Below are 15,311 nucleotides of genomic sequence, written 5' to 3'. Positions count from 1 at the left end.
CCTTGCTTTTTAATGGCAGACTACCCTAACAATCTCGACCTTGCTTGCAATCCTTGCTCGCCTAATCGCATGCAAACCCTTGCTCGCCTCAATCTCAAAAATTGCAAACCCTTGCCAATCGTACACCCTTGCTCACCTCAATCGCAAACCCTAACAATTGAATTTAGGGTTGAAAATTTCGCCTCTTTTCTCTTGTTGATTGAGTAAAGTCCAAAACTTGGTATAATTTTGGGGAAAATATTGAGGGTTTGAACTTTTTTAGTAATTATGCAGTGGAAAGAACGAATTTGGGAGATAATGTAGTGGTGCAGTGGGGTTAATTTTTTTACGAAAAAAATAGAGGGAAAGCTAAAGAATTTATTTGGGAGATAATGGTACAGTGGTGCAGTGGAGACAACGATAAAACTTTTGAAATTTCGTGAAAAAAAATTAAGGGAAAGCTAAATTATTGCGCCAAATTCGACTATATAGAGTTGTCCTTATACTATACAAATATATTTCTAATGTAAATTATTATAACCGCTGCCATAACTACGTCTACTGCAACGACAACAACAGAACCGTTGCAGTAGCCCAATCTACAAAACTAGTTTGACAAGAACCGCTATATTAGATACTCCTACTGCGACGGTACATAATTATGCGTTACACTAGAAAATTTTAGCCATTGCCTTTGATTGAAAATGTTGTAGTGTGTATATAGACAAGATATAGTGTGTTTTGACATGATATAGTGTATTTTGAAATGATATAGTGCGTTTTGACATGATATATTGTATTGTGGAATGATATTTTTGCTGTATTTTTTTGGCATGATAGTATTTCATGATGTAGTGTGTATGGTCATTATATAGTGTATGTTCTGAATAATTGTTTTTGTATTATTGAAGAGAGAAAATTGCAGGTTTTGAAAAGTGAGATTGAGTAGTTTGTAGCGGGTCACGCGCCTGAGCCTAGAGATGGATGTGGGTAATAGACCTTACCCAGATCCGTGGATCCAAATTCATTTTTTACGGATCTGGATCCTCAAATTTGGGACCCTATGGATCAGGGTAGGATTTGGTTCCTCCTTGAAAAAAACGTATCTGGACCGGGTCCTTAATATTACCCAGATCTAGATTCGTTTACCCTTTTTATAATATTAATTATTACATGTAATAACGAATTTTTGCTCGAATTCCGAATTATCTAATTAATGTGCAAGTTTATTGGATTATTAAGTTTGAAAAATCGGTTGATAATTGTTAATCTTTTAGAAATAGTTGATTAATCTACAGTTTGATGATTAAATAGTTGTAAATGACTGCAATGGTTATTTTCAGAATTAAATGAAATATTTGGTTGACATTAGATGACTTTATTGTCTAAAAGTTTTAATTATTGTGAAAATTAGGATAGTTTGTAGAAAATAGGCAACGATCCATTAAGGATCCGTTTAGGATCCAGATCCATAAGATCCATACAGATATGGAACTGGATCCTCATCCTTATTACCCAATAAATTTGGATAGGATATGTATCCTTGCGTGGAAAAACAAATCTGAATTTGGACCTAGAGGACGTTGTCTAGATGCTACCCATTGCCATCTCTAGGTGAGCCTGGTGAACTGAGTCATCTGCTACCACGTAGACTAAAAATTAGCCTCTTAACTCCTCGTTTGGTCTGAACATTTCAATTTCCACCGACGAAGAATACCACCTGAGCACATAAATCCAATGGATTCTCCGTTCAAGCAAGATGCGCTCAAGGGAAAAGTAGCCCTGATAACAGGAGGTGGTTCTGGAATTGGGTTTGAAATTTCACGTCAGTTTGGTAAACATGGAGCTTCCATTGCAATCATGGGCAGGCGCCAACATGTTCTTGATTCTGCCGTCTCTGCGCTTACATCCCTTGGCATTCCTGTACTCTACACTCTCACTCACCTTCAATTTCTTTTGCGTTTTTTGTTGTTATCGTGATTTCGTCACCTGGGTATATAGTATTAATATTTTGCATTACAATTGATGTTGAATTGTGGAAGTACAAATGTTTTTAAATAGTTCTTGTTGATCTAGCTTGTTGGGTTTTATTGAGATTTTTTAATATTCTTTTAGTTGCTTTTTTATCTGGAGCTTTCCGAATGAGCGACATAGATAGGTATACTGTACACCGGAGCGTATAGCATAAATAAGTTGCATTAGGAATGATGTTAAATTGTGGAAGTACAAAGGTTTTTATATAGTTCTTGTTGATCTAGCATGTTCGGTTGTTATTTTCTGAACTGGGTTTCTGATGCATGTTACTGTTGGTTGTTTGAACCGATAGAGTGCTAGTGTTATATTTTTTGTTTTGTTGTGGTGAATGCTCAGTTGAGTAGTTGTACTAGTTATTCTTGTGTTTATTGGAAATTTCTTCCTTGTTTGATTGGCCTTGTGGTTTACATTGGATGGAGGTTTGAGTTAGGAGATTAATCAAATGCTTTATTAAGGAAATATTGATTAGCTTCCTGTTTATGTCCACTAACTTGGAAACTTTCATTCAATCTAAGTGGCTTATCATTTGGAAGTAGTTCTTCCATTTCTTTTGATAAGGCATGCACGATTTTCAAAAGTTTATTTTACCACTATTATCACTTTCTATAAGATGGATAAAAGTTGAGGGCTGCCTAGTTCATAACTGTTTAAAACAACCTTACTTCATGTGCCTGCTTCGTGCTTCAGAATCAGACTAAGTGCATTGCTCATCCTGCTCTTATGATGGACCCTCACTCTAATTCGTCAGAAATTAAATTTTGTTCAAACTTAACCATCTTAAGCAGAGCATGTATAGTAGTTTATGGACTCTTTATGATTAAAGATTTAAACAGGGTTCTCATGGTTCTGTCCTTCATTTATTGACCGATTTTTATTTAGTTGCTTCGTCATCTTTTTTTTCCCTTTAATTTTTAATTTTTTTTATCTGTAGGCAACTGGGTTTGTAGGAGATGTCCGCAAGCAGGAAGATGCAAGGAGAGTAGTGGAGTCAACTTTCCAGCATTATGGCAGGATTGACATTCTTGTAAATGCTGCAGCTGGGAATTTTCTTGCTTCCGCAGAGGATCTATCATCTAATGGATTTCGAACAGGTTCGCTGCTCGCCCTTCCCAAAATCCCATCACAGAGGGGGCTGCCATGATGAACCTCTCAAGCATAACAAATAGGGGATGAACTTTTTTATACATATATGAATGAAGACTATTTTCTTAAACAGGAGCTTATCAGTAGTAATGTGTGTTCTATTTGCATTCAGAGGAGTTTTTAGACTAGGAAAATAAATCTGTTCGTGTTGGATTCGAATTACTACAGTCACAAAAGTCTTCTGTCAACATTTCTCCACCTAAAATTTCATGCCAACATACTTCAAATCTGTAACAGAAGATATCAGATACCCCACGTAACCAGCCCAAGGCAAAGCTCAAAAGATAACTCAGTCGCATCAATATTTATCCGAGATGTTTTGCGAAGGGATGGAAATACCGAAATACCACCATTATTATCCAATCATATTATTCACAATCTTGTAATGAAAGCTTCATCTGCATATTGTTTGCAAAATAATTGCACATAAACTACAAGTATTTCACTACTTTGCACCATAGCATGCGTGTCGCATTTAGCATGCCTGTTCAAGTGCCCAAAGATCCCGACTTCAAAACTTTCCATTTTTCTGGTATCAGCTTAAAGTAGGTAACATGGGGTCAATTGAATTTTTTAGAGGATTCAGGCTTCCAGCCCGTCCCTTTTCTGCAGTTTTATCACTTCTCTACTCAGGACCTCTACTTCTACTTTCTGATGAGCTTTGGTTATATTTCTTTGAACAATCATTTAAAGGAGTCTAAAATTGGCTGTGGGAAGGGCTCACTAACTTGTTCAGCAGGTTTCTTTCTCCAATTATCTAGATCAGATCTGCATTCTGCAGCAAACTGAAACTTTTTCGCTGTATTATTCTTGAATATATGCAGAAATCTCCGAACTCTTTTCTTTCTCTACCTTTACTTATGCTTGGAAGTTAGTCTTTAAGTAGATGAACACCTAGTCCTCGATCTTTTCCAACCTGTAAATGAATATTATTATTGTAGTAGCTTACTTAACATGTGACTTGCACATGTTTACTTATACCTAGGTGTCATGTCCTACCTTGGATCATGTGTGTATCAACCTAGGGCTTGCGACTCATCTATTTGTCTCCTAGTATATAAAGGAGCTAAGGCTGAGTCAGGGGCAGATCCAGCGTGGGTTTAGTGGGCACGAAAATCTAGAGAAAAAAAAGAGGAAAACTGAGGAAAACTCGAAATAGAAAAATATTATAAGCTTTCCGCGCTGAGTTGTATCACTGTTTTGATATGTGGGTCAGTGGTTTGACGGGCCGCAAATCAACAACCCTTCTTGAACAGACGCGCGTTCGACTCCTGTAGAGGGGCTTTTTGTTTCCTTCATTTAGTATTTCTGTTTTTTCCATCTACAACTTCACTTTTTTGTTTCCGTCATTTACTATTTTTGTAAGTTTACTTTTTTGTTTTTTATTTATTTAGATACAACTGTTTTCAATTTTATTTTACTTTAAAGTTTTGTAGGGCATTTCTCTTCATTTCTCTTTTGAAAAAATTCAAATAATCCAATTTTTATTCATCTTCCTATAATAATCTCATTTTTTTTTCCTATAATAATATGAATTCTTTAATTTCCTATATAAAATTGGGAAATGTTAAAGGTAGCCCTTAGGGCTAACTATAAGAAGTTTAAAATGGGAATATTAAGCAATAAATAAGCATTAGTTATATCGATTGACGTGTGATTGTACATGCTTATACTTAGGAAGGCTATTAGGTGTAGGTGGGTTTAAAAAACAAAGTACAAGGCTATGGCACTATAGAGAGGAAGAAGGCTAGACTTGTCATACAAGGCTGCAATCAAAAGAAGGGAGTTGAATACACTCAAACATATGCACCAGTGGCCAAAGTGAGCACTCTTGGCTGTGGCAGCAATGAACAAGTGGCACACTTGTCAAATGGATGTGCAAAATGCTTTTTTGATTGGAGATTTGCAGGAATAAATTTATATGCACATTCCACTTGGCTATAATGTCCCTGAAAGTTGTTCAAGATGGAGGGAGCAAGAAATTTCAGTGTGTAAACTGAAGAAAGCATTGTATGGGCACAAACAGGCCCCTAGACAATGGTTTGCAAAGCTTTCAAGTGCTTTGATCTCATTTGGGTTTGTGCAATCTCATGCTGATCACTCTTTGTTCATTCAAGAGAAGAATGACAACTTCACAGCCATCTTAATCTATGTAGATGACCTGATTATAACTGGCAACAATAGTCATGACATAGAACAACTTAAGCACTTATTAAGTTCCACCTTTCATATGAAAGATCTTGGCAGTCTGAGCTACTTTCTAGGTATGGAGTTTACCACATCCTCTCAAGGTATCTTCATATCACAAAGGAAGTATGCCCTTGATTTATTGAAAGAATATGGTGTTGATAAACAGAAACCTCTCAGACTTTCCTTGGACCCTCATCTGGAAATGGAACCAAAAAAAGGGACTCCTCTCCCAGAACAATACAGAAGACTGGTGGGGCAGCTGATATACCTGACCATATCTAGGCCAGATATCACATTCTCCGTGCTTAGTGAATTTATGCAAGCACCCGCCTCAGTTTACATGCAAGCAGCAAGAAGGGTTCTGCTAACTGCTTACTGTGACTCAGATTGGGCTTCATGTCCATACTCTAGATTATCCACCACAGGCTATTGTATTTTGCTTGGTACTTCACCCATTTCCTGGAAGAGCAACAAGCAATGTGTTGTGGCAAGGCATCAACAGATACTGATTACAAAGCCATGGCTCTCACAATGTGTTGTGGCAAGGCATCAACAGATACAGATTACAAAGCCATGGCTCTCACAACATGTGAAATGACTTGGCTAATGTCACTGCTTAAAGACCTAGGCCTCAAGAAAATTAATGCTGCTGCACTTAAGTGTGATAACCAAGCTGCTCTTTCTATTGCTGCTAATCGTGTGTACCATGAAAGAACCAAGCACATTGAAGTGGACTGTTACTTCATTAGAGAGAAGGTCAATCAAGGGATCATTCGGACCTCCTATGTTCCTTCTAAGGACCAGCTAGCGGTGTTCTAACCAAGGGGCTACCAGTTCATCAACATCCAAGACTTCTCAGCAAGACGGGAGTGAAGAACATCTCACTCACATCTTGAGAGGGAGTGTAAATGAATATTATTGTAGTAGCTTACTTAACATGTGACTTGCACATGTTTACTTTTACCTAGGTGTCATGTCCTACATTGGATCATGTGTGTATCAACCTAGGGATTGTGACTCATCTATTTGTCTCCTAGTTTATAAAGGAGCTAAGGCTGGGTTTGTAAGATATACACAAAACTACTACAATATGAACAGGAGGAGCCGCCATTTGAGCTAACTACCTACTCCTATATTCTTCTTCTTCTGTGCTTGATTACGTTAGCAGATTTCCACAACTCTCCTCTAATGTTTACACAACTTCTACGTATTTTTTATAAATCTGAAGTCCGAAAGCGAGGGAACACTTTTTTTGTGGACAGCTGCATTGAACAACCTCAATTGGAATAATATTCTGCAGTCTGAGATCCAATAGAGTGTTATTGCCTAATGTTTTGCTTTGTTTCTTGTCAGTGAAGAGATGGGTATCTTTGCATCACAGGAGTGCTACTTATTTATGGTGTGAGCTACTTGACATTGTAGATGTTTTTCAGCACCTGTAAATTTATATATCAAGTATGAGAAGACATACGGAGATAAAAAAATCCATCTGCATGCTGGTTTTTAGGCAATACCATTGATGTTGTGTTGGCGAGGAGCAAAAGGATCAGTGAATAATGTTATCCAAGATTCTTTCTAGGGTAAGAGTATTGTTTCTAGCCTCTGTCCAAGCTTGTGGTTTCAGGATCTTTTGAGGTTTGTCCCTAACATAAGGTGTGAACTGTGGTAGGAGTTCTTCCTTTTACTTTGCTGTTGTAGGAAACTTCCTGGTCTTCCCTGTAAAAATTTCCCTTTTTTTAAGTAGTTGAACTTTTATGATTTTAAAATACTTTTGTCAAGCTGTACTGCTTGATTTTGGTTACTGAAATCTTGTCAAATTTTTTTAAAATTTTCTTCCCTAATTAAGTGTTAGAATCCATCTCTCTTCTACATTCGGCAATCAAGCAATGCAGGTAATGTGATGCAACCAAACGTTGTGCAGAAAGGGGTGAGGAGGAGATACCATGATGGCAAAGTTAAACAGAAAACTTTTGGAAATGAAGAAGGGAATGTGGCTTATCTGCTGCTCTTTATCTGAAAATAATTTATGTTCTTTTATCGTATTATGTGCTTGAAGAGGAATTTTGACAAGTAATCTGGGGACAATAGTTCTAAACTTTTAATTGATAGTTATCATCTCCCTGTTTTTGACATGGAGTTTTACCCCATCAATGTGCTCTCACAGAATTAGTCTCTATAATGACTTATATTGGGGTGATAGAATACGATGAAGAAGAAACAATTTAGGCCAATCTTTGATGTAAGGATTTTTTAATTTTAAAATTTTGAATTTGTTTACTCGATTCAAGCAGTGATGAGTCAGAGGGGATTATTCTTGGATCTTTCATTAATAAGTTGAAATTATGTATAAGGGAGACGCATTGTTAACAACCCAAGAACTATTCAATGCTAAATTTTCTTTGTATGAATAACAAGGGGATCAAAATTTTTTTATTTTTTTTATTTTTTGTGGGGTAACATTACAATTTTCAGGATATCCATGATATGTCTTTGAGACTGTTATTTAACTGACTGCAGACTTTTCTCTTTGCAGTGTTGGATATTGATGCTGTTGGGACATTCACTATGTGTCGTGAAGCACTTGTATATCTCAAGAAAGGAGGACCAGGAAGAAATTCATCCAGTGGTGGGCTAATATTGAATATAAGTGCTACATTGCATTACACAGCTTCTTGGTATCAAGTTCATGTATCTGCTGCCAAGGTTAGCTGCGCATGGTGCTATCTTCAAGTCCTTACAATATGTTCTTTTTGGTTAGGTTACAATTTTCCGCAGCCAACGCTGTTTGATCATTTCTGACCCCATTTATGGTCATTTGGTGGGTGGTGTTGTAGGCAGCTGTTGATGCAACTACCAGAAACTTAGCACTGGAATGGGGAACAGATTATGATATTAGGGTCAATGGAATAGCGCCAGGTCCTATTGGTGATACCCCTGGAATGAGTAAACTTGTACCTGATGAGATTATAAGCAAAGCTAGAGATTACATGCCACTTTACAAACTTGGCGAGAAGTGGGATATTGCTATGGCTTCCGTATACTTAGCATCAGATGCAGGTGGGTAATTGTTTACATGTATTCTTCCCTCCATGAGTATTTTCTCCCAAAAGTACCAATGCACGTAAACTTAATTGTGAAGCTTTCCTGTTCACAACATCATTTTGGATATTTAATATAACTCAATGAAGTTGCATCTTCGTTTTTGCAAACTATAAATTCACATCATCTGTTATCTAGATGCTAAAAATCACCAGATTATCATATGGTAAGAAGTTCTCATATATTCTAGTAAATAATAACTCAGCAATAAGAGGAATCAGATATGTTTCAAAATTTCCTTTTTACAATCAAGATTGTGTCAAGATGTGCAACTAATAGCCACACTTATGATCACTTTACCATCTGTAGTTCGTGTTGAGTTCTAACTTTGGGATGAACTCTCTCCATTATTGTTCACTTCGTTGCCTACATCAACTTTACTGAGTTTGTTTTAGGTTCTTTGAATCTGCTAAAAATTTTGGAGAACTTTTGTCCATTGGGCTGGCCTTGTTCACTTACTCCTTGACCTGAAATTGATGGCAAATTATGTTTTTCATGGCTGCCAAAACGAGCCTGTTCAATCTCATTAAAGAAACCTAAACTTGCTAGATATCCTGTGCAAAGGTGAATTTTATCTGATAAATCATGTGACTCTTTCATAATCCGTTGTTTGGTGTCTGTACTTCAAGTTGTGGTTTGTATATATACATGGTGCTTGATTCACGGTGCAGGTGACCTTGTGTAGGGTGCCAATCACCAATGCTTTGTGCTTATCTGTTTGCTAGTGAATTCTCTTCATGCCACTTCTAGTCTTGCTGCATGTCTAGTTACTATTCTTTGTATCCTCAATAAGTGCGTCACCAAAGAATGTCTGAGTTTGACTTCATGTTGCCAACTTGCCATATCACCGACCATTTTACTGCATTCAGATATTCTCTTCTACTTTTTACTTTTGAGACTTCATTTCAATTTATGAATATCAGACCGAGCCTGATCACTAAGTCATGCAATGTTTTTTTTTTTTTTTTTTTTTTTGAAATCTTCGGTCCCAATGATTTAGTATGTGTCCACTATATACTGTAAACAGATTTCTCTACAGAATGTATCTTGATACTTATTTTAACACTTTTTTCTTCATTTTGCATGATTTTGCCTAAAAGATAATTTGATGTATAAGGAATCATGTAAATTTGGTCCTGAATTTTTTCTAGAACTTAATATCGCATTTGTATGATTACAAAATCGGAATCGCTGATACACTCTGAACTTTATAAGTAGAAACCCTCTGGCTGAAAGCTTGTCCCACTCTGTTTCCAGATGTGGTTCTTTGACTGTAGTAGTTTAGTTCCCTGTGATAGATACTTTTTGTTCCACGCTGCATTAACTTGTAAACTGTAAAGAGACATTGAGAGACTGTTAGGATCAGCTGGTCACTTCTTGCACTAGCTTCTTATTTTCCTGGAAAAGTAAAGAATCATATTAGAAAGACGGAAAGACACCAAGGGGGTGTCACCCATATAGAAAAAGGAGGGCTAGGAGAAAAGACTCAAGCTACTGTAGAGCAATTTATCTACAGAATCAAGAGAAATCGAGCAATTTATCTTAAACTTGAGTCCAGCTATACAAAAGCCCCAAAAATTGGATCTTGAAAGCTTGATAAGTGGAAGCTAAATCCTCAAAACTCTTCTATCAAGGTGGTTTTCCCCTTCCTTCCAATCTGTTTAGCTCCATTAGGTACCCCCCCTTCTTCCTTACTAGTGGTGGTCTCCATGGCCTTCAATGAGATCAACGTTTTTCCCAAAGAGAGATTCCCTTCAAAATTCACTTTCGTGGCCTATATTGAATTTAAGGACTTGTGGTCTCCAGTTATTGGTCATAGTCCCTAGTATGGACAACAATTGAATTCCCTGAATAAGATCGGAATTTCCGAGGTCTAATGGTAGGAATCCTCGATTATCTCAATGCCTTGTAGGTGTAAAAGAATGGATTGGCACTTACCTCGACCTTGCACAACTTCCTCGGTGCCTAAGGTGACACTGAACTCCTTGGTAGGGGTGATGACTAACGCAAGCTTCTGCATAATCTTGCTGGAAATAAAGTTGTGTGTTGCCCCAAGATCGACCATAACCACCACATCTTAGCCTTGGATTTCTCCTTTCATCTTCACCGTTTATCTATTCTCAACGCCGAGTTCAGGGATATTTCCGGTGGATCCATGCAGCTCACCCACGGGTTCCTCATGACTCTTCTCTCCTTCCAGCTCAATCTCTTCTTCCCGTGAGTGGTCAGCCGTGATAATCACCCCTAACTCGCCTCTTCGGTACCAATGTTCCACAGTCCATTTGTCGTCGCACCTAAAGCATGGCCCCTTTTCCCTCCTATATTGCATTTCTTGCTCCGACAATCACCTCACTCCAAGGGTGGATCGTGTTTGAGTGCTCCTCTATGGGTTGGAATTGTAGGATTGGGTTGTTTTTGTGGGTTGGGCTACATATGAGGTGCATCCAGCATGAAAGTTGGTGGGTGAAAAACGGGTTTGGGTATTGTTGTGGGTTCTGGTCATATTTGGGTTTGGCTAGGTGTTTTTGTGGAAAGGGAAGCATTTTATCTTATCTTCGGCCCTTATGGCCAGGTCCATTGCCAAGTCAAGAGTTCTTGGGATTAAAAGGCGGATCTTGACCCGTCCATCCTCTTTAAGTCCATTAACCAATTGGCCTCTTAACACTTTCTCTAGTAGATTTCCCAAAGGGACCAGAAGTTCAATAAACTTCCTTCGATATTTGACTACCCATTTCCCCAGTCTGTCGGTGGTTGAGCCACTGCTCATGGAGGCTTCCAGCGGACGTCGGCCTAAATTGCCTCAATATCATTGCCTTGAGCTCCTCTCAACGTGCGATCGTCCGTCGGTTGCCTCCCACTGAAACCAAAGAAGCGCTTCTCCTTCAAAAGCCACCACCGCAGCCTCCATCCTTTCATCCTCCGTGAGGCGGTGAAATTTGAAATATCGCTTCGCTCGAAGTATCCAACCATCTGGGTTTTCACCAGTGAAAAGAGGTAGATCTAACTTCTTAAATCTCCAGTTTTCGAGCATCGCCGTGCCCTGGTTGTTCCATCCCAACTCTTTGTCCTCTTCTCCGTTTAGTGGCGTCTCAAACGCCATCTCATTTTCTCGCCCTCCTAGGGTTTCCCCGTAGTCGCACAGAGGGTGTGGCTGAGGTGACCCTTATGGCTGCCCTTATCTCTTCCTGAAACCTGCTTTGCTCGTCCCGTAGTTGTGCTAACATCACCTGGTTTTCTCTCTCCCGATTTACTCGTCCCTCCATTCTCTCTTCAAAGCCCCGCTGGTTGTTAAGCATCTCAGTGAGGGTTGTGTTTATTCCTGCCACGCTTTGTTGTAGCTGGTCTAACCTTTGTCAGTTGCTCTCCATTTCTCCGATCTAAGCAATCTTGCTCTGATACCAGGTTGCTAGAAATCAGAACAACTGTCAATTAACAAAAGGGTCACAGGGATATGGATGTATTTAAGGATCAAAGATCAACCAAATGCAAACTAACTCACATTCGAGAGGTGAGGTCTCTCCAATTAAGTAAGCTATTGCAAGATATTTTTCATGCCCTTTCTACTCCGCCTTGCTTCTTATTTATACTTATAGCTGTTGCTGCTGACCTACACAGTACATGTCACTATTCCTCCTTCAAGAAGTTAGTGTCAATCATTAGTGAGGGTCACTTTTAGGAATATACCCCACTACTCTGGCCTTCTCTGTTGTACTGAATGCTGAGTCACCCTGGAGTGTGTGTAATTCCTTTCTTACCCCTTCTAGAGTAAGTTATGAGGAATCTTCGAGCTTGGTTCCTTGCAGTGCGGTCCCTTGTGTATGGCTAAAGATGGTCAACAAATTATGTGACAGATTCTACTTAGAGGATTAATAGTTCATTCTCTGTGTCTCTCTCTCTTTTCATTAGTGAGTTCTGACTGAAAAGATCATCAATTTGTCAAGAAGTTCCATCCTAAAGTGTTTTCAAGTTTAGTGCATGTCAAACGTCTCATTCTCTATGACAAAACTCCATGCAATTTAGGGGGTTGTAGTCTAGATGTCCACTACACCAGTTGCCAAATATGTTATCTATGGAGGGTGGTTGCTATGTTATTCTTTTTATTCCACTCAATGTTTAAATGAATACCTTAAGAAGTGTCAATTTGCTTAGATGCTAATTATATGCTTATTATCTTTCATTTCTTATCTTTTGCTTTCTGCTATCTTTAGATATAGTGGCTACTACTGATGTCTGTATATGGTAAAGTTGACATCCGTTTTAAGGAGAGTAATTGAAGTACGGTATGTTACTTGCAGACTTGCAGTTTAGTTTCTGATAAAATGATACTGTTGAGTAACACAAATCTTGTAGAAAGTTTTACTTGAGCATGGTGTGGGCTCTCATCATTGTTTAATCGTGCTGACACATTTTCCACGAAATATTTGGGTATCAATTTTCTTCAGCGGCACCTTACATTGTTAACTTGGGTCAATTTTGCAATTGCAGGTAAATACATCAACGGAACAATTCTTCCGGTTGATGGTGGTCTTTGGCTGAGCCGACCACGCCATCTACCGAAAGATGCAGTGAAACAGCTTTCTCGTGTGGTTGAGAAAAAATCAAGAAATACACCAGTTGGAGTTCCGAAGAGCAAGCTATAATAGCCAAGGACTAGTCCAAACTGAAAGTATTGTGATCTTTTTCATTAATAGCCTGTTATACAACACTGTACTGCCTACTAATAATATGCTATAATATGACTATCACATGTAAGTACAGGAACTTCATTGTTATTGCCATGCAAATTTTCGGGATATACAAGGATATAGAAAGTCCTGAATGGATTGGATTAACAATAATTTTTTGTAGAAAGCGTCTTGGATAATGTTACACCATATTTATGTGTAAAATAACTCACGTGTGCCAAATTTTTACCTTCGTCTCTTTGTCTCTATTTTCTCTTCTCACCAGCCAACCTCTGCTTCACTTTTCTCTATATTTTCTCTCTTCTTTGGTCTCCCTCTATTTCTCTCCTCTACCTCCTCGCCTTCATCTACACTAGTTTCATGGAAGCTTCGGCGTTCGGCAAGCTCTGACGGGCTTCACATTCCAAATTGAGCATGTCGAAATTTTGTGGCATAGTCATAGAAAGAAAGATTAACAAAAATTAAAGACGAGGATGTCGAAAAATTAAGTGTTTTTTTTGTTGAAGTTGAGATTTAGGTTGAATTGTTAAGTTATTTGAAATTCAAGCTATCATTTATTATTGTTTATGAATAATGATTCGATTGTGTTATTTAGAATTTTAATTGCATATAATTATGGATTACTTCTAACTGTAATAGACTTTTGATTGCATTAGAAAGATGTTTGTATTGTATCATTATTATGCAATTTTGTATCATTATAACTCATTTCTATGTCATTATTGAGCAAACTTATATTACTTAAACCTATTTTGATATTATTTATCAATTTCCTATTTTTGTCTCATTATTACTCATTTCAGTTTCATTATAACTCATTTTTATCTCATTATTGAACAAACTTGTATTATTTAAACATATTTTGATATTGAATTTGTATTGTGTCGGACTCGTCCGACACAATATTCTCGTCGGACCACTTCAGTTAGAAGCACTTGTGTTTCAGTTAGACGCGCTTGGGTTTCAGTTGATCTTTATTTTTTTTGCAGGTAGTCTTCCTTTTTTTTAGTTGGTTTCAATTTTTTTTCAGTTAGTCTTCATTTTTTTCATGTAGTCTTCAAATTTTTTTTAGTTAGTGTTAATTTTTTTTCAGTTAGTCCTAAATTTTTTTCAGTTAGTCTTCATTTTTTTCAGTTAGTCTAAATGAAAGTAACTTAGGTCTAAATGAAAGTAACTTAGGTCAAACTGAAAAAATTCAAAGTCCAACTGAAAATGCAGTATAATCCGCGAACAACTGAGACAAATCTAAGCTACGAAGAAGAAGGAGAGAGAAAATGAAATGATGAAGAAGATGAAGAAGAAGAGACGAACCTGTAGATTGTATATCTCGATCTCCGTGCCACTTGCAAATTGCAATAAAATAGAGAAGAATAGGAATGGCCTCGTCTGGAATTCAATCTGTATGTCGTCGAAGCATTCAACATCTCCCACTTGCAAATTGCAATAGAATATTGTCAAGCACGATACTGAATCATAATATGGTAAAGTAATAAGATGTCATAAAAGGGTTTCTCTTTACCTCTCTCTCCTATCTCTCTTCGTCTCTGTTTCTATCTTTCTCTCTCTCTCTTAATCTCTGTTTCTATCTTTCTCTCTCTCCAACTGCGAAGCAAAAATTGGCAAAGATTGCTTCGTCCGACGAAACATATTGGGTCAGACGGTCTGACCCAATACTTTCACTTTGATATTATTTCTCGATCATTTATTTGTGTCATTATTACTCATTTATGTGCTTTTATAATTCAATCATATGTCATTATTAAGCAAACTTGTATCATTTAAACCTATTTTTTTTTTTTTGGTGAAAGGAGAGGGACAAAACCCAGAACAGCACTATGCTAACAAACAGAAAACACTAGAGCTAGAAAGAAATAAAACAAACAAACGACAACCAACAAACAAAGGAAGAAACCAAACTAAAAGACTACAGAAAATAAACCACCACGCAGCTACATGGGAGCTCAATCTGAAGTCTCTACTCGACCCCCAGGAATCCAACGCGGCCACGCCACCCCACCCAAATCCTCCAATAAAACGGCATTAAGATCCTTCGGGACCGCCTCGAGACACACAAACTTCTGCTCTAAACCCACACCATAGTTTGCAAGCCAATCCGCAGCTCTATTCGCTTCCCGATAACAATGAGAAATCCTCACTTCCCATTCCTTTCGGTTGATTAAA

At 37.8% G+C, this 15,311-nt stretch overlaps 1 protein-coding gene and 1 long non-coding RNA gene across 5 annotated transcripts; one reads left to right on the top strand and one right to left on the bottom strand.

The window, feature by feature from the left end:
- Positions 1–1,598: 1,598 nt before the first annotated feature.
- LOC104887053 (peroxisomal 2,4-dienoyl-CoA reductase [(3E)-enoyl-CoA-producing]) lies at positions 1,599–13,283 on the top strand. Of its 3 annotated transcripts, XM_010671635.4 has the most exons (5): positions 1,599–1,902; positions 2,945–3,104; positions 7,880–8,049; positions 8,181–8,403; positions 12,931–13,283. In XM_010671635.4, exons 1-5 carry the CDS (start codon positions 1,717–1,719, stop codon positions 13,083–13,085), a joined length of 894 nt encoding a protein of 297 aa, XP_010669937.1. In that variant the 5' UTR covers positions 1,599–1,716; the 3' UTR covers positions 13,086–13,283. The 3 variants fall into 3 exon arrangements, with proteins under 3 accessions (XP_010669937.1, XP_048494707.1, XP_048494706.1); XM_048638750.1 differs by lacking the exons at positions 1,599–1,902; positions 7,880–8,049; positions 8,181–8,403; positions 12,931–13,283 and adding an exon at positions 4,838–6,488 and having other exon boundaries at positions 2,966–3,104; XM_048638749.1 differs by lacking the exons at positions 1,599–1,902; positions 7,880–8,049; positions 8,181–8,403; positions 12,931–13,283 and adding an exon at positions 4,834–6,488 and having other exon boundaries at positions 2,968–3,104.
- Positions 9,571–14,832, bottom strand: LOC125491581 (uncharacterized). 2 transcript variants are annotated; one of them, XR_008967984.1, is made up of 3 exons: positions 14,442–14,832; positions 10,384–13,524; positions 9,571–9,843 (listed from the first exon to the last, which is right to left on the bottom strand). It is a non-coding gene; the product is annotated as an uncharacterized LOC125491581 (long non-coding RNA). The 2 variants fall into 2 exon arrangements; XR_002039278.3 differs by having other exon boundaries at positions 9,571–11,851; positions 11,945–13,524.
- Between the last annotated feature and the right edge of the window lie 479 nt (positions 14,833–15,311).

The sequence above is a fragment of the Beta vulgaris genome, chromosome 2 (genome assembly GCF_026745355.1).
Source record: "Beta vulgaris subsp. vulgaris cultivar EL10 chromosome 2, EL10.2, whole genome shotgun sequence".
In the NCBI taxonomy this organism is placed as follows: Eukaryota; Viridiplantae; Streptophyta; class Magnoliopsida; order Caryophyllales; family Amaranthaceae; genus Beta; species Beta vulgaris.
The sequence above is the reverse complement of the archived record's forward strand: the minus strand, read 5'-3'. Positions and strand labels throughout refer to the sequence as shown.

Coding starts and splice junctions, on each gene's coding strand:
- LOC104887053 (XM_010671635.4), top strand. CDS start 1,717: ATGGATTCTCCGTTCAAGCAAGATGCGCTCAAGGGAAAAGTAGCCCTG. Junction 3,105..7,879: donor ATCTAATGGATTTCGAACAG/GTTCGCTGCTCG, acceptor TTCTCTTTGCAG/TGTTGGATATTGATGCTGTT. Junction 8,404..12,930: donor ATACTTAGCATCAGATGCAG/GTGGGTAATTGT, acceptor TTGCAATTGCAG/GTAAATACATCAACGGAACA.